This window comes from Mustela nigripes, chromosome 13 (assembly GCF_022355385.1).
Source record: "Mustela nigripes isolate SB6536 chromosome 13, MUSNIG.SB6536, whole genome shotgun sequence".
Classification (NCBI taxonomy): domain Eukaryota; kingdom Metazoa; phylum Chordata; class Mammalia; order Carnivora; family Mustelidae; genus Mustela; species Mustela nigripes.
The window spans coordinates 108288452-108307109 of NC_081569.1; the positions used below are offsets into that span (position 1 = coordinate 108288452).

General features: G+C 36.5%; 1 protein-coding gene across 1 annotated transcript in view; it reads right to left on the reverse strand.

Annotated features, from left to right (window-relative positions):
• The window catches only part of KCNH5 (potassium voltage-gated channel subfamily H member 5), a 320730-nt gene that overhangs the window by 85140 nt on the left and 216932 nt on the right, over positions 1-18658 (reverse strand). The window contains exon 8 of the mRNA XM_059371301.1: positions 14645-14844. Within this exon, the coding sequence (XP_059227284.1) occupies positions 14645-14844 (200 nt within the window). The remainder of the gene's footprint in view (positions 1-14644; positions 14845-18658) is intronic.

The following is an 18658-nucleotide window of genomic DNA, read 5'->3' on the forward strand; positions in this document are numbered from 1 at the left end:
GCCAGGAAACCAAAACCCCAATATGACCAACATCAGTAACAATAACACTCCAGGTGGCCAAACACCTCTGTTTGCTTAATCCTTTACCTACATGTGTATGTGTTTATGTAGGTCAATGTACTGTCTTGTTTTATACTGATTTTAGTTTCTGTGCAGTCTACAATTTTGCTTGAAAGTCAATACAAATAGGAACCAACATAAGTATAAGTTGTGTTTGGTTTAACTATTTTAAGAGGTTATTTATAAAATTGTAATGGCCAAACTGTCCTTCTTTGTTATGGGAACTAGATTTATGGGGTGAAACAAGCACATATCTAAATCCACGAGGAGGTACAGTGTCCCTTTGTGACCAAAATATTGTCCTAATTTATATTTTTATATAACATTAAGGAAAATACTATCATTTGAAAGGCTCTTTTCAAGATCCTTAAGTAACTGCAGGAAAGAACAAGTCTCAGTCGACTGGAAAATTTACTTCTGTGAACCAACTCATGCCGTGCCACTAACATTCTTAACGCACAATTCCCAATAGAGACAGGAAGTATATTAAGTGATAATCTCACGTCACATGTTTCATTAATTAGAAAGGAAAAGTCATAACACAAATATATGGGTTTCTCTCTCAACTCTTTTTGAATATCCTATGAAATACTCTGAAAATGAAATGTGAAGAAAGAAAATTAGACTGTTGGGGGTTTTCATTTATTTTGTGTTTTACTTTGTCTTATTTTTGGAACTTTTACAACAAGCCCTGAAAAAGCTTAAAAAATGAAATTTTCTTTCTGTATATTTCTTTCTGCAGTATAGAAAGATTTCAGTTGAAGAGCTTTCTTAAAACCAATTAAAGATAAATTTAATATTAAATAAATTTAATATTAGCTCTAGCGTCCACCAAATTTAGACCAGGCATTTTTGTTGTATGTAAGTTTGATGGCCTTCTGAAATCTGTTCATTTAAATATTAAGATCTTTTTTTAAAGATTTATCTATTTACTCAAGAAAAAGAGAGAGCATGAGGGAGGGCAGGGATGGGTGTGTGGTAAAGAGCCTCACTTCCTGCTGAGCACAGAGCCCAGAGTGGGGCTAGATCTTTACAACCCTGAGATCATCACCTGAGCCAAAATCAATAGTCAGACACTTACCCAACAGAACCACTCAGGTACTCCTAAAATAATAAGTTATTTTTTTTTAACTTTATTTATTTTTTGACAGGCAAAGATCACAAGTAGGCAGAGAGGTAAGCAGAGAGAGAGAGGAGGAAGCAGGCTTCCCACTGAGCAGAGAGCCTAATGCGGGCTCAATCCCAGGATCCCTGGGATCATGACCTGAGCTGAAGGCAGAGGCTTTAAACCACTGAGCCAACCAGGCGTCCCTAAGATATTAAGTTCTTAAGGAAACTTAGGTTCTTAAAGGGAATTTAAGAAAACAAAATTGTATATATTTCTGAAATTTTGTATACTAAATGCCTGTACAAATGAAAGCAGCTTTTCCCAACCCCAATACCAGTAAGAGTACAAGAACTTTTTTCAGTATTGGAAAACCCTAATATTAATACCAAGTTAGGTAGCACAAGCTCATTAAAATTCAAAGTTTCATTGTTCCTGATTGCAATTACACCAATTCAGTTGAGTAAAATTATATACCTCTTACCAAATAATAAAAACAGAAGCAAGAATTGTCACAATCATGTTATTATCTGGCTATTATTATTACAATGTAACAATCAAAGATCACATAATTGTAATGTGTTTATAAAAACTCAGAGACTCAATGCATCACAGATTACAGCATATCTAGGAATAGTGCATTTACTCCACCATTCTCAATGCAGGAGAGAACCATCCTTTTCTATGTTAATGAAGAAAATCAAAGTTATAGATATATATGTATATATTTATAAAAGCATATAAATGTGCATATGTGTATGTGTGTGTGTGTGTATACGTTTTTTACCTTAATGCCAACACTTCATTTAAATCTTTATTAGGGAATTGGAAAATATTAATTGTTCACATAATTATTTTTCTCTGTCTCCCCCATTAAACTCTAAGTTTTATCAGTCAAAGACCCTCCCTATCTTGCTCACAGCTTCATCTCCAGAGTGTGGCTTAGCATGTGGAACACAGTAGGTATGGAATAAGTGAGTGATGTAGGGCAAAGAACATTGACTTTGGAAGGAGAACTCTAGGAACCAGAATCAAACGTTTTCTCTGCCATTACATGAACTAAATGTGTATACCATTACTTCTGCTTCTTGGTTTGCATTCTTCCAGGTGTTCAGGCCCAGAGGCCAAGTACCTCTTGGTGTAACCAATAAATGGTATGGTTAGGTCAAAGAAAGCAGATATCGATTTGATCAGTCCTGCTAGAATGCAAGTCCAAGGTTGCAGAACTGCCTCACTCTCTATTGCACTGCAGAGGCTTAAACAAATCTAAACAGAGGCTCAGTCAACATTTATTATTCAAGACTGGGACAGAAAATGGAGCACCTGGGTGTTACAGTCCGTTAAGCCTCTGGCTCTTGGTTTCGGCTCAGGTCTTGAACTCAGGGTTAAGAAACTGAGCCTCATGTTGGGCTCCGCACTCAGTGGAGTGTCTAAGATTCTCTCTCCCTCCACCCCCATCCCCCACTTGCTTGCTCTCTCTCTCTCAAGAAATAAATCTTAAAAAAAAAAAGAAGTAAATCTTAAAAAAAGAAGATTGGAATAGGAAACAGATCTTTATGTTAAACAACCTATATTATCAATATTTACCTAAAAACTTATGAATTTTTTTTAAAGATTTTTTTATTTATTTGTCAAAAAGAGAGCATAAGCAGGAAGAGCGACAGGCAGAGGGAGAAGCAGGCTCCCTGTTGAGCAAGGAGCCCCATGCAGAACTCAAACCCAGAACACCGGGATCATGACCTGAGGTGAAGGCAGATGCTTAACCAACTGAGCCAACCCAGGCGCCCCAATACTTAGAATTCTCGATGAAACTTCTTGTCAGGCTTCAGCTCTCAGCCCAGAGAATTTTAACTTCTTTTAGAAAAAAAATTTCCATTTTTCCTCTAACCATACAAAATTGTATTACAAAGCTAATAAGCCAGTATTAACTCAAAGTCCTTCTAAGAGAAAATTAAAATGATAATGAAGTGTAACCATTAACAATAAAGAGGATTTAGGGTTTGGGCTTTGTTTGTTTTCTTACCTTATGGAAGGATGATTTTCAACTGTCTTGAGAATGGTTGAATAAATGAATTGCTTCTAATCCTGTTGTGCTCTGTGATTTATTGACGTGTATGAATCATTAAACACATGTAAAATTATGTGACCACTGATTTTAGTGCTTTACGATATACTTCAAAACCAATACTAACTGTCAGATTAAAGGGGAAAGTCTCTTTGGATGTACTGGTATTTTAAATTGTGCCCTAGGCAAGAGGAATCTTAACAGAAAGCACCGGGTGTGACTTGGTGGCTGGAATGCTTCATTTCTCTGCTAACAGAGACTGGTTTCCCCTAAGAAGGCCGCTTCCCGTGACTTTCTCATTCACTGTCCCAAGATAAAGTTTGATACAGTGTTACAATATTATACTATTTAATTTAGATCCCCCTCTGGTTTTTCCTGGGTGTAAAAAGGAGACTACTAATATTTCTCACAAACGCTTCCCAGATATGTTTAAATTTGAATCTCAGAAATGGAAGTATCACGAAAGAAGATAGATCCTGAATCTGAGTGAGTTTAAGTGACTGATCATCCAGCTGGAGTGTGACAGTAGGTCTGACATTTGTCCATCGTACCCACCCCCCCTACCCCCATGCTACCTGCAGTTTGTACCCAAACTGTGGAACCCCTCAATCTTCACACTGGCTTCTAAGAGTGGAACCTCCAGCTTGCCACCGTAAGAGCGATGTCCAAGCTCTGTAATTAATTCTCCTGAGCCCACTCATCCTCATCCTGATCGACCTGCACAAGTTTTCAGATGGCCTCTGCCAGAATAACAATGTTATTCTGAAAAAGGACCCACATAAACCTGTGTTAGTTATAACTCACTTGATCTTTCAGAAGAAATAAACTATAAAAGTAATATAAATAATAAAATTCACATACTCTTTGATCTGTCAAACCCCATTCTTAGTGTTTACCTTAATACAAATGTTTGACATCTCAAATATCCAATAATAGGAGATTAAAAATATATACTATGTCCTTTAAATAGAATACAAATGTTTATGTAGTATATATATGTAATGTAAATATATGTTCACAAAATCACACAGAATAAATGTGGCAAGCCATATTTCTGTGAGTAGTGGGATTATGGATGATTTATTACATTTTCTTCTTTTCAAGCTCTTATTTCTAATTTTACATAAAGTTATGTATTATAAGCATTATGTATTATAAGCATTTTATATTTACATAATACTTATATATACATATGTACAGAATGTTTATGTAAAATAAACATTTTATGGACAAGATAGTTACAAAATATTCTTCTAACATTTATTCATCCTGGGTAGAAGTGATAACAGAATACATAAAGCTATACTGGGATCATGAATGTATTGTGCTCTGACACTTGCCCACAAAGGCAGCAGACCCAGTTCAAAACAGATACATGTTGTTTAATTTAAACAGGATTAGGGTACCAATGAGGTTGGTACTACCATACCATCTTATGCTGGTATTGGCTTTAGAGTACGATTTCTAACCACTGTGAATGATCAGCTGAAGTTATTCCCTGGCAAATGGAATGTATAAGCCATGAACAGTTAATGTTGGTTAACTAATAACTTACTAGGACTTCATGGGCTAACTGGATCTTTGTTCTCTCTCCTCTCTATTCTTTTCCATCTTCAAATCAGTAATGATGACTATCACATAGGTCATTTGTGTTTTTTAATAAAACACGTGAAGAATTTCAGTTTCTAACAAGCTTTTATGTCCAAATTCTACTGCTTTCTCTATCACCTTCTTGGACCCACATCCTTCCAAACTGGATTCCTCCCCTCTCCTCCTATAAAAATTCTACATAGCTCCCTATATTGTATTTCAAGGATCCTCATGATCTGGAATCCTATGTTTATCTCTGTGTTTATTTAAGTCTTTCCTCCCCCTTAGACACTGAACATCACAAGAGGATGGACTGCGTTCATCTTTACTTTCCACCCCCTAGCAATTACTACAATATCCTACAAAACTATGGTTCTGTTTGATGTGGATGCCAATTTTAAAGGATGGTTATTTGCCTATTTATAAAATTTTCTCCACCCTCTTGCTGCCTTCTGCTGTCCCAGACAGAGATGCCCATGGTTATTTGGCACTACTAGCAAAGGAGCTAAAAGTGGCTTTTCAGTACTTCATAAACTACAAACGAATCCAAAATTAACAAAATAATCAGTGTGAGCCAACATACAAGCATCTTTTAGGTATTATCGTAAGAACCAGAAAAGAGATGGGAAAGTGACTAAGAGATAGAAAGGCACAGAGCCCCGGAAGAAAAAAAATCTAATCTAACAAACACAGTCAAATAATAACAACAGAAATCACAGGAATGGAGACATTTTTTTTTTCAAGTTCCATTTCTAAAATCCAACCATCTGCATAATTCTACCTTTGTCTGGTAAACTGCAAAAGTTGTAGGAAACGCTAGGATCTCATTCAAAAATGGGTTTTTCAATAGATGTTTCTGAAGATTTACTCTAGTGAGAGTCTGAAAACAGATCAATCAAGGCAGCTCAGAACAAAATAACGGGTTGGATACACACACCTACTCAAACTCTAATACTGTCTGCAGCGTGTGGATTCATTCACGAGTTAATTTTTCCCCTAAGTCTAAAATATGTCTGTGCATTTGTGTGCAGTGTGTATGTATATAGAAATATTTTATTCATCCAAATTACTCTACAATTGAGGTTCTATTTTCATCTATATTTAAAGATGGCAGTATGCCCTGAATACTAAGATTAAAGACGAAGATTAAAAATGGTGCCAGGCATGACCAAGTTCTCATAATTTATAACTGGTAAAGGAAGAAATAAACCATAACCACAGACTAAATTATTTGTTAGCACTTACTATTGTTTCTCTTTGGATACTTTTCATCTTTCTATCTGATAAGTGAAGTGGGTGTTTGTATCTCCAATACAGATGTGGACACAGAAGAATGAAACCCAGTCCTCCCCACCTATATAAAGCCATGCTACTGCACAAGTCATCCATTGCCCTAAGTAAGCAAGTTTTTCCTCTCATTCTAGATATAGATAGCGAATGATTCTTTAGTCCCTTCCTCAGAGACTAGGGGAAGTTTGGTAAGAAAATGAAATACAAGCCAGCCCACCTACTGCACTGAAGTAATTTCAACATGGTACATAAAAAGAACACACTTATGGAGCGCCTGGGGGACTCAGTTGGTTAAGTGTCTGACTCTGAATTTGGGATCAGGTCATGATCTTAGGGTTATAGAGATAGAGCCCCATGTCCAGCCCTGCACTGGGCAAGGAGCCTGCTTAAGATGTTCTTTCTCTCTCCCTCTCTAAAAAAAAAAAAAAAAAGTTAAAAATTAAATAAAAGAATACACTTAACATTCCTGGAGAGAGGTTTGGGTCACTCAGAGTTTATTTTAGTCATACAGTGCCTCCCAGTCATTCCTAGAACAAAATGATACTGTCTACTACCTGACACACAGAAAGTTTACTGATAGTTATATCAGCTAACAATAATACCAGTCTTGCACAGGAGCGCTCCTAAACTATGCCAAAAGTCACGATAAACTATAAATACACTTGAATGTTCTGAAACATCATCAGAGATTATAGTAAAGTGTTCCTTTACTTGTAATGTTTCTCATAAACCCTCGAGGGTTACTTTCTGATACATGGAAGAAAAAATAAAATTGAAGTTTCAGATAAAATCTAGATTTTCAGAGAAAGCTTGTAAGTCGGCTAGAACAGAGGAATGTCCATAATGACTCTGCTTCCAACCATGTCCATGGGAACAAATGAACCGCCATGTGTCCATGACAACAGTAAAGTCCCCCTACCACGTTTCTAGTCAGGGAGAAAGGTCAGAGTTCTCGGGAAGTCAGGGCATGAAGCTTTTACAAACAGGCTAAAGGGTAGTCCCTCACAAGAATAGACTAAACAGTCTCTTTTGCTCAACAAACAGGTTACTCAACAACCATAGAAAAAATATGCCATTTGTCTCCGGGGCGTGGCCCAGCTTAGCTGCAACAGAGATTCTGTGTTGCTCCAAATTTTTAAAAAATTAGTTTCATTTGTAAAACTACAGTACATAAATGTACTAATAAAAAACTGTTGAGAAGATAATCAATGACTTATTACAGAATCTTATTCTATAATTTTTTTAGTGTTCCAACATTCATTGTCTATGCACCACAGCCAGTGCTCCATGCAATACGTGCCCTCCACAATACCCGCCACCGGGCTCACCACACTCCCCACCCCTAAAAAACCTTCAGTTTGTCTCTCAGAGTCCACAGTCTCTCATGGTTTGTCTCCCTCCAAATTCCCCCAACTCACTTCTCCTCTCCATCTTGTCCTCCCTGCTATTCCTTATGCTCCACAAGTAAGTGAAACCATATGATAATGGACTCTCTTTGCTTGACTTATTTCATTCAGCACAATCTCCTCCAGTCCCATCCATGTTGATATAAAAGTTGGGTATTCATCCTTTCTGATGGAGGCATAATACTCCATTGTTTATATGGACCGTATCCTCTTTACCCATTCATCCGTTGAAGGGCATCTTGGTTCTTTCCACAGTTTGGCAACTGTGGCCATTGCTGCTATGAACTTCAGGATATACATGGCCCTTCTTTTCACCACATCCGTAACTTTGGGGCAAATACCCAGTAGTGCAATTGCAGGGTCATAGGGTAGCTCTACTTTTTTTTTTTTTTAAAAGATTTTATTTATTTATTTGACAAAGATCACAAGTAGGCAGAGAGGCAGGCAGAGAGAGAGGAGGAAGCAGGCTCCCTGCCCAGCAGAGAGCCCATGTGGAGCTCAATCACAGGATCCCAGGATCATAACCTGAGCTGAAGGCAGAGGCTTTAACCCACTAAACCACCCAGGTGCCCCTGGGTAGCTCTATTTTTAATTTCTTAAGGAATCTCCACATTGTTTTCCAAAGTGGCTGCACCAACTTGCATTCTCACCAACAGTATAAGAGGGTTCCCCTTCCTTCACATCTTCTCCAACACTTGTTTACGGTCTTGTTGATTTTGGCCATTCTAACTGGTATAAGTTGGTATCTCAATGTGGTTTTGATTTGAATCTCCCTGATGGCTAATGATGATGAACATTTTTAGTCTGTTAGCCATTTGTATGTCTTCTTTGGAGAAGTGTCTGTTCATGTCTTCTGCCCATTTTTTGACGTGATTATCTGCTTTCTGAATGTTGAGTTTGAGGAGTTCTTTATAGTTCTTGGATATTAGCCCTTTGTCTATAGTGTCATTTGTGAATATCTTCTTCCATTCCGTGGGTGCCTCTTTGTTTTGTTGACTGTTTCCTTTGCTGTGCAGAAGCTTTTAATCTGGTGAAGTCCCAAAGGTCATTTTTGTTTGTTTCCTTTGCCTTTGGAGACATATCTTGAAAGAAGTTGTTGTGGCCAATGTCGAAGAGTTTACTGCCTATGTTCTCCTCTAGGATTTTGATAGATTCCTGCCTCATGTTGAGATGTTTTTATCCATTTTGTGTTTACCTTTGTGTATGGTGTAAGAGAATGGTTGAGTTTCATCCCTCTATATGTAGCTGTCCAATTTTCTCAGCACCATTCATTGAAGAGACTGTCTTTTCCAGTATATTTTTTACTGCTTTGTTGGAGGTTATTTGACCATAGAGTTGAGGGTCCATATCTGAGCTCTCTACTCTGCTCCACTGGTCTATGTGTCTGTTTTTGTGCCAGTATCATGCTGTCTTGGTGATCACAGCTTTGTAGTAAAGCTTGAAATCAGACAACATGATGCCCCCAATTTTTTTCTTTTTCAGCAATTGTTCTATAATTTTTATATAGGATATCTTGAGTGTGTGTCTGAATTTGAAATAATATATGATATGTAATAGTATGCCAAATCATTCAGACACAATTATCATATAATCTCTTTAATATTACCAAATTAGTATCAAGACATGCAAGTCCATTTTGTACAACATTCAGCCTGTATCCTTTACCAGCAGGGTGTTAATTTTCTCCTGAATCATTTAGATGACTGCATTTTAAGATACTTAAAATCACCTATCATAACTCTCCCCAGGTCTTCAATTAGCTAAACTAAATATTCACATTGCCTTTAATTATCCACCATATAACAAGATTCCCAGAACTTCATGCCATAATGGTTATTTTCTGGTAAGTGTGCTATCATTTGATAGTATTTCTTTAAAAATATCACTTAGAATTATAACACAGTATTTTATGTATGATCTGATTAACATGGACTGGAATGATTCTTATTTCTTTTGATCCAAAGACAAGAGTACTTTTAATTCATGTTAAGACCAACTCAGTTTTATTTTACTACACTCAAATGTATGGATTCACATGATCTATTTAACATAGCACATTTGTCTACAGATTTTTTTCTTGGAAGGCTGGTGCCTTCACTCTTAGGCTCTATTGTACATTGCCATAGGAACCTCTTGATGTATTTAAATATTGAAACAAGAAAATGAGACAGGTGTGAAAATGTCATTCCTGTTTTTCACATTTAGGAATACAAAGACAAATATTTAGACATGCTTCTCTCAATTAAAAAAAAAAAAAGATAAAAGTAAACTGACTAAAAGGAAGTTACTTTAACTTGTAGGAAAAACAAAATATATTGCCCACCATATCTGGAAGGAGTAGAGTACTTCTTTCATAGATTTGGTTAAAAAAATAGTCTAAGATTTTAAAATATTCAAATCTCAATTTGTTGAAATTCTAAAGGCCTATTTCTGCCTGAATGTTTTGCATATTTCTGCCAAAACTTTTCATATAATGACATCTTCCTACTGATACCTTATGCTTATTATAAAGCACATGAAACAAGAAATGAAGACCAAAGAGCTTTTTTCTACTGATCTTTTTCAAATTACATGTTAGGAGGAAAAGTGAGACCTTGAAAAATAAAAGACGACAAGGTTTAAGCTTCATCATCCTTTCTATTTTTTCCCCATAATCTCCTTTTTCTTTTTTAAATCCTCACTCATTCCACCCATTTCTCAGTCTTTTAAATGCACAGGATGTTACGAGTAGCAAAGCCTAGAGAATGGATTTTGTTTATTAAATTTGAAAAGAATCTAAAGCAACTATAGCAATTAGTAGTCAATAAAATATTTTCAACTAAGTAAAATTAATCTCAGTACTGTTTCATATAGAAAATTTGCCTAAGGCAAACTTTCCTGATAGAAATGCTACAATCCTGATGTCAGTCCTGACTTTAATGCCACAATTTGTATTAGAGGAAGAATTATTCACGTAACGCAAGGTAAGACTGAGTTAAATCACGGTGATTAATTTGCCTGTGGGGTAAAGCAGAATTCAAAAAAATCTATAAAACTAAATATGTGGAAATGATAGAAGGAAATGTCAGTAACTGGGGCAAAGGTTCTTCTCTAATTAGTTGCAGTGCATCATTAAGTTCTATTGTACTAGCAACTAAAAAAAATCTCACTGTTTCAGAACTAACAAGAGAAGCATTAGAACAAAGACATTTGACTTCGTACATTTCAATCTTTTTCAGTATATACTCATAATAACAACCAACAGTAATAAAATACCTGAAAGAGACCATCAACAAAACATGAGATAAGAAACATATAGTAAGAGGCGCCTGGGTGGTTCAGTGGGTTAAGCCTCTGCTTTCAGCTCAGGTTTTGATCTCGGGGTCCTGAGATCAAGCCCCAAATTGGGCTCTCTGCTCAGCGGGGAGCCTGCTTCTCCCTCTCTCTCTGCCTTCCTCTCTGTCTACTTGTGATCTCTGTTTGTCAAATAAATAAATAAAATGTTTTAAAAAAAAAAGGAAAGAAAAAGAAACATATAGTAAGATAAAGTACTTGGCTTACTGAGGAAGTTGAATAGAGGTCTCTGACATCAAAAACAGGATAGCTGTTAAAACTCAGATGCTGTTTACTAAAGCTACATCCTCGAATGCATTCATATTGCTAAAATTGTAAATTACAGTATTTATTTGATTACTATCATCAATCTTTCATTTCCTTTTTCCACCCTTGTATTTTAGCAAGCTCATCAATTTTATTCTTATTCTCTAAAAAGCCTGCAGTACAGATGAATATGTGATAGATGACAGATAGATAGATGACAGATAGAAAGCTTTATTATGAAAGCCATATAAGGTCAAAAGCTGCTGTGCTGAGAATATACTATAAAGGGACAGACCAGTTATTTGGCTCTATAATAACCCAGGTTGAACATGATGCTGACTTGGACAAGGAGATGGTGATAGAGTGGTGAGAACCAGCAGGTTTGGGTAGAGGTTTTAATGTGGGGAGGTCTGTCTACGCAACTGAGGGGTGGAGTTTCCATTAACTGCATTAGGGAAGAACGTCCATGGAGCAGGTTTACGGCAGGACAGGAGTTCAGACCTGGACAGCTTCACGGGATGTGAGTAGGCAGTTGGATAAGGGAGTCCGCAGTTCAAGAAGAGGTCCAAGGTGAGTGTGTATATTTGGGCAGGGTTAGCATACATTTTTAAAGTCATAAGATTGTATGACATCACCGAAGGAGAGAATATGAATAGAAAAGGGAAGAGGCACAGGGACTGAGCTCTAGAATATCCCCCAGCTTAAGATATTATCTTGGTCAAACTGCTTTCAAGAAATGCCACACCAAATCACACAAAAAAACAGAATTACATGATAGTGTCAGTCACTACAGCTTTTGCTAAGAGTGGGCATTATCTTGGCCCATTTGACATATTACAAATGGTTTCTTGCTATTTCAATATTTATTTATTATAAGTTAAAATAATATTTTATGTTTATTATTAATTTATGTTTTTATGTATTTATATGAATTAACTACGTACTTAGCTCATTTTTCTCCTCAGGTGTTCTAATTCTTATTCATTTGCAAAATCATTTTACATATTAAGGCAATTAATCCTTCACTTGTGATATTTGCTGCATATACTCTATTTTAATTTGCATGGGTTTTGGTGTTAAAGATTTTACTTTTTTAGCCAAATCTATCTATCAATTTCAGGTGTACAAGGTTGTCACTCAACACTTCCATATGTCACCCAGTGCTCATCAGGACAAGTGCACTCCTTAATCCCCATGCCTGTTTTACCCATTCCCCTCCCAACCCTGCTCTGGTAACCATCAGTTTGTTCTCTAAAGTTCAGAGTCTATTTCTCTAAGAATGCATTTTTAAATTCACCCTCATTGACTATACAATTCATGAGAATTTCCTACAACTGTCTCCCAGGCTCCGCTCTGTTACAGCTACTTCTTACACATCTGGGTGGGGATTTTCTTAACAGACTGGGAGAAATCAACATAGACATGGAGAGTTTGCTGTCACATTAAATTAAACTTTAAATATGTTTTATACATGCATAACAAATATTTCAAATTTGTCAGTTATTTAACTCTGCTTCCCCCTTTAGTCAAAAACTACTCTTTCTGGATTCTCCATTCAGTGAGGAAGCACATCTGTGATTATTTTTCTTATCCAAAATCTAACCCACTGGAGTTTTTTGACTTAGTTCTTTAAGAATGTTTTCATTGGAACTAACATTTTATTTTACCTTTATTATTAGCCTCCCAATCTTTTTTTTTCCTATTACTCCACTTTCTGTGTATACTCCCCTAATCAAAAACACATTTCTGTGACCACAAAAAATAAGCAAACCAAAAAACAAATAAACAAACAAAAACAAAAATACCCATGGTAAATACCAGGAACCCATAAACTGTTCCCCACTGCCTGGAGTACCCACTTCCAGACACAACGCATGCCAAAGTACAAGACCCTCACTACCTCGTGAAGCAGAGAGATCCTTGAGAGGAAACTTGTGGGAATCTAATTGGCTCCCTTCCATCTGGGAATACAGAGAACAGGGACTCAAAAATCGGACAAATAACAGATCTGTGGCATAGGCTATGGGTCAGTCTCTTTTCAAACAAAAAGGGCCCTTATTCCATCATTTGGTTGATGTTTTCTGCCAGCTATCATGTGACCCCACTGCATTTTCTAAATGGAAAAGCTTCTAACTGAGATGCTGATTAACAAGGTAAACCATTGCCTCTTGATCTCAGCTTCACTGAATGTGCACCTCAAAGAACATCACGCATTTGATGTCTTAAACCCCAAGTCTCACCTGTGTCCCCGAGGAAGATTCTCTTCCTTCTCTGGATACCCTCCCCATAACCATATATTGTTTGGCTCAGGCATAGATACATCAAATTCCACAGAATGTAGTTTGTCCTTTCCCGCCTATGGTCATACATTCCATTTTAATGGCCATTTAACTAGAAAATGAATACTGCAGCTTGTAAGATGCTGAAAGACAGAAATCTCACTCTCTTTCATGATTCCTGGAATAATTACCCCTCCCCCTCCCCCTCACCTGCGCTTCCCCTGAAGGCTTCCCTCCCTCAAACTCTTCCATGTTCAATCCCTAAATATCCCCTCAACCATCTGCTCCTAACGACAGCTGTTCTGGCTTTAAACTACCTCAAGGAAATTCCTCTGACAGAACATCTACTCTGCTCATTTGCTCTTTCCTTTTAACAATGAATGGTGCTTACTGAGCAGACCTTAAAGAAAATCTCCAAGTCAATATCGTGTGATTTAAAGAACAAACTGAACAGACTGAATTTGTGGGACATGGATTATCATGTCAAAATTCAGTACCTAAAAATAGCCGCCTCCCCTGATACTTATAAAGAAAAAAAGCTCAAAATGGGTATTCTCTAAAACTCGTGGGCAAGCCCTCCTTGTCATCCCTGATATTTGGTGTGAATCAGCTGGGTGGAGGAAGTGAGAATTTATTTTTTTAATTCAGTTTTGTTTATTTTAAGGAGGATTTGGGGTTCTTCTTTTCTAATATAAGATAGATGGAAAAAATTAGAAGAGATTTCATGAAAAGATAAGCTAGAACTTAGAGACGCCCAGTGACTGGGGAGGTGGTATCCACTTTATAGATTTGTGTAAGGAAAAGAAGAAAATACAGAATTGTATGTTCCTTTGTAAACATGTGTGAGAGAGGGGAGAGATTTAAATGGAGGGCTCACTTTTTTCCTTTATAAGCAAGGACATTTCTTTCTAAATTTAAAATGGGCAAAAAGTCAAAGAAGAAATCAAGAATAAGACTGGCCAGGAGAGAGGGCAGCAGAGCTAGTTTTAGAGGAATGTAGGAAATTACTCTGGTAACAAGTGTTTTAGGGAAAGGGAGTAATTAGTAGTTTTCAGAAACCACAATTTCTAAATTGATGATTAACGGTTGAGTGCTTTGCATCTCCTAAGCACTCAATACATACTACGATTGATTGCTAAGTCACTTATGAAAAACAGCATAACATTTACAAAGCCATTATACCAGCAATACCTGAGTGGGAAAGCTACAGGCATCTGAAGATCCCACTGAGATGGAAAATAAATGACCACAACAATATAATAACCCTTACCTTCTCTGTGTCAATGCCTTTGGACATGGACCACGTTGAGACGATATAATCCATGACTCGTTCACTGAGGCCTTTGGGGACCTGATAGAGTTTGAGAAAGTCCCGCACATTATTCAGCATCTCATGGTATCGGTTGGTGTTGGCATACATTTGCTGGAAAATTGTGGTCACATTTCCAAAAATAGTTGCATAAAGAAGAGCTGGAAAAGAAGAAATAATGAAATTAAAACAAATATCCCAAGTGAAAAATAAGTATGAATATTTATTAATCAATGAATTGTTTGACAGAGATGCTTTTATAAACTCTTAGAGAGTAATGCATGTTAATCCCTGAGAGGAGTGCCTGGAATTTGATATTCACTCAGTAAATGTTACCTTCTGTCTGAGAAACATGACTTCACAAATATGTGCCACCCCAGTCAGTATGGCAAAACAATGTGGCAAACTCAGCTTCCTAAAGATGAGATAAGCCAGAGTTATAATCTGCCTAAGGAATTCTAGCCTTATGACTAGAGATATCCTGCTGCCTTGTCCTCCTGAATGAAGCCTAATCAATTTACATTTTTCAGGGATTGAAGATCCAGTTTAGAAATGTATGCTCTTTTTCACTGCTTGATTGTTTTAGCTTTTTGGAATACTTCTCTGCTAATAAATATTTTTTTTTTAGAATGTTTTCTTTTCATTAATATTTTATTTGAAATGTATTCAAAAAGCTCTTTGGTAAGTATTTAGACAGATTTTTATTACGTATGGCCTTAATGCATATATAAAAATTTTTAAGAGAACATCAGAAATATAGGGAATAAAGACAAATTAAAGAGTTCTATTTTTTTAAATAAAAAAACAGGGTTGGAATAAAGAGCTAACTTAAAACTTTGCACGTGCCTGACAATTCCAGTTGTTAAACTCATGTTTAATATCACGTTTAGGGACAACCTGGGGGATTCACTCAGTTAAGTCTCTGCCTTTGGCTCAGGTCATGATCTCAGGGTCCTGGGATCAAGCCCCCCATCAGGCTCTCTGCTCTATGGGGAGTTTGCTTCTCCCTCTGCCTCTGGCCCTCCCCTCCATTCATACGCTCACTTGCTCTCTCTCTGACTCAAATAAATAAATAAAATCTTTAAAATAATAATAATAATAATATCATGTTTAATACTAGCATTCTAAGTTTTTTGATTCCATCATTTTAAAGCCAACTTGCAGGCCACTGTTATGTATCTACAGAGCCCTATGAATGCCGTAGAGTTTTTGATACCCATGACTGCTCCCCTCTCCCTCAAGCCATAATTCACCAAAACTTCTCTCTCCAGATGTGGTCAGGCTACCAATGTTGACCTCATCTTGTAAAAGCTTTTAAAAACAAGTGAGTTCAGCTCAGACTCAATGTACCTCCAATTCTACCCACCCACCCTATCCTGTCCCTTTGGTTCCATTCCTTGCTTGGCAGCAAGCCCTTTTGAAAAGGGGCAGTATTTTATTCCCCTTAATATTCATAAACACAGTATTTAGCAATCACATACATTCCATAAGCATTTCACAAATAAGTGGAGTATCACCAGGGGTCACTTCCATTCTGCATCCTCCAAGCATTTGAAAAATGACTTCTCTAAACTGAGTACAGTCTGGCTCATTTTGCAGTTTCATCAGTGGTACAAAGTCAAGCTAGTAAAGCAACTTCAGAACCTTAATCTATCTTCAGAAGCCATTCAATTTTTTAAGAACAGTTGTTCTCTGAATACTACGACTTATAAATTCACAACAGAAAGTTGTCATTTTATACGCATTTACTTGGGGTTCTTTTGCTTTGTTTTTTTTTTTTTGTTTGTTTGTTTGTTTGTCTTTGGGGGGTTTTTTGCTGTTATTTAGGAATTCTGATGCCATTTCAGAGCAATTTTTAAAACCAATGATATTTTGTTAAAACTGGGTAGGAACAAGGCAACCTCCTCAGGTCCCCTCCTTCTTTAGGAGCTTTGTACTATCACTTCACTATGGCTCAATAAACCTTCCATGCTAAAAAAGCAAAAAACAAAAAACAAATCAAAAAAGCTGAGTAGGAACACTATAGCCCTGACATTTCTCAACTGGGAATTTATTTATTTATTTATTTATTTATTTATACATTCGTTTATTTCCAGTGTTGTTAACATGCAGTTATATTAGTTCCTGGGGTAAACAGAGTGACTCAACAATCCTATACATTACTCTGTGCTCCTGAAAATATATGTGCTCTTAATCCCCTTCTCCTATTTCACCCATTCCCCCACCCACTGCCTCTCTAGTAACCATCAGTTTGCTTCTTCTCTATAGTTCAAAGTCTGTTTTTTGGTTTGTCTCTTTTTTTCCTTTGTTCATTCATTTTGTTTCTTAAATTCCACATATGAGTGAAATCATATGGTATTTGTCTTTCTCTAACTGACTTATTTCACTTAGCATTATACTCCATCCATGTTGGTGCCGATGGCAAGATGGACCTTTAAATCTTTGAACATTTATATTTAAAAACAAAAACCGAAAAAGTAAGTAATCACAGATTTAACATCTTTATTCCATCATTGTTGGTATTAGGAAAGACAAAGAAATGTAAACAAATTAATGGCAGACGAATCATATAACAAAATATGGAAGTTTTCACTTTCAGAGAAGAGAAATAAAGAGAATTTATGTCATTAAGATAATGAGCACTTCAGAATTTACTGAAATAATGCTACAATAATTTTTTAATAGTGTTCAGCTATTATAAGCTGTCAATAAATATCACAGAAATACCTATTATTTTGACATGTTCAGCTTATTTGGCTCTCTAAAATGTTTGCAATATGCTGTATTTGCCAAAGTGTCTTACAACTGCCTTTTAGTCTTACAAATTACCACACATTTCATCTTTTTGGGTACATTAAATATGCACACATTCTGCTCATATAAAAAGTTTAAGCACTAAAACATGAATAAAACTGCTACAGTATTAAAAGTGTGCAGCATTAATAAATGAAGAATATAATCAATATCCCATTAAGTTTGGCATATTATAAAGATAGCCACTTCTGCTTCCCATTTTCATGGGTGTGTGGCTGCTTACACTAGGTAAGACTAAACAAGGTCAGAATTTAAGGTAAGACATTCAATTGTATGTATTTATATTTAAAAAATTTTTTTATATTGAAGTTGCCAAAAAACTGTAGAAAGTTCACATGTATCCACATGCAGCTTCTTGCAGTGATGACATCTTACACAACTAAAGTCATTTATCAAAGCCAGGGAATTGAAAATGGCACAATGCAATTAATGAGACTATTGCTCTTACTCACATTTCACCACTGTTTCATATGCACTCATTTTGGGGGATATATAATGTTATAAAATTTTAAAAATTTATCATATAAATATCATATAAGATATCGTATATCACACACACCTGTGTAATACACCTATATCTTTGAAAAGAGAAACTACTAATTCCTTAAAAATATTTTTAATGCTTAGGACTAGCATACATTTCAAAAAGCATAGTAAGAGCAAGCACAACACTGCTTCCCACCCCAGTCTGTGTTACCAGGATTAACGCGCACACATCTGTGTTGTGTGTGTTTGCCAAAATGTCTATTCTGTTTTAAGTAGGCCCCACACCCAGTGTGAAGCCCAGTGTGGGGCCCGAACCCCGAGATCAAGACCTGAGATGAGATCAAGCCTCGGACACTTAACCCACCAAGCCACCCAGGCACTTCCCGAAATGTCTATTTTTTAATAGCCCTTATATTTGATCGCAATGTGGCTATCATCGATTAATCTTTTCTTTTTTATTTTATAGTACTATTCTAATCCCTTGCAGGACCTTTGATCCTCCCTCTCATTCTGCCCCGATTAGGACACAACAGATTACCCCCAAAGGTTTTCATAACTGAATCTTTAAAAACTGTTTTGGGTCTTATTTGGGGGAGGGAGGAGCAGTATTTAATACCGGTGGGAACAGCATTTTTGCTTCTATTGATTTCCTCTAATTCTTTTAAACTGAAGTAC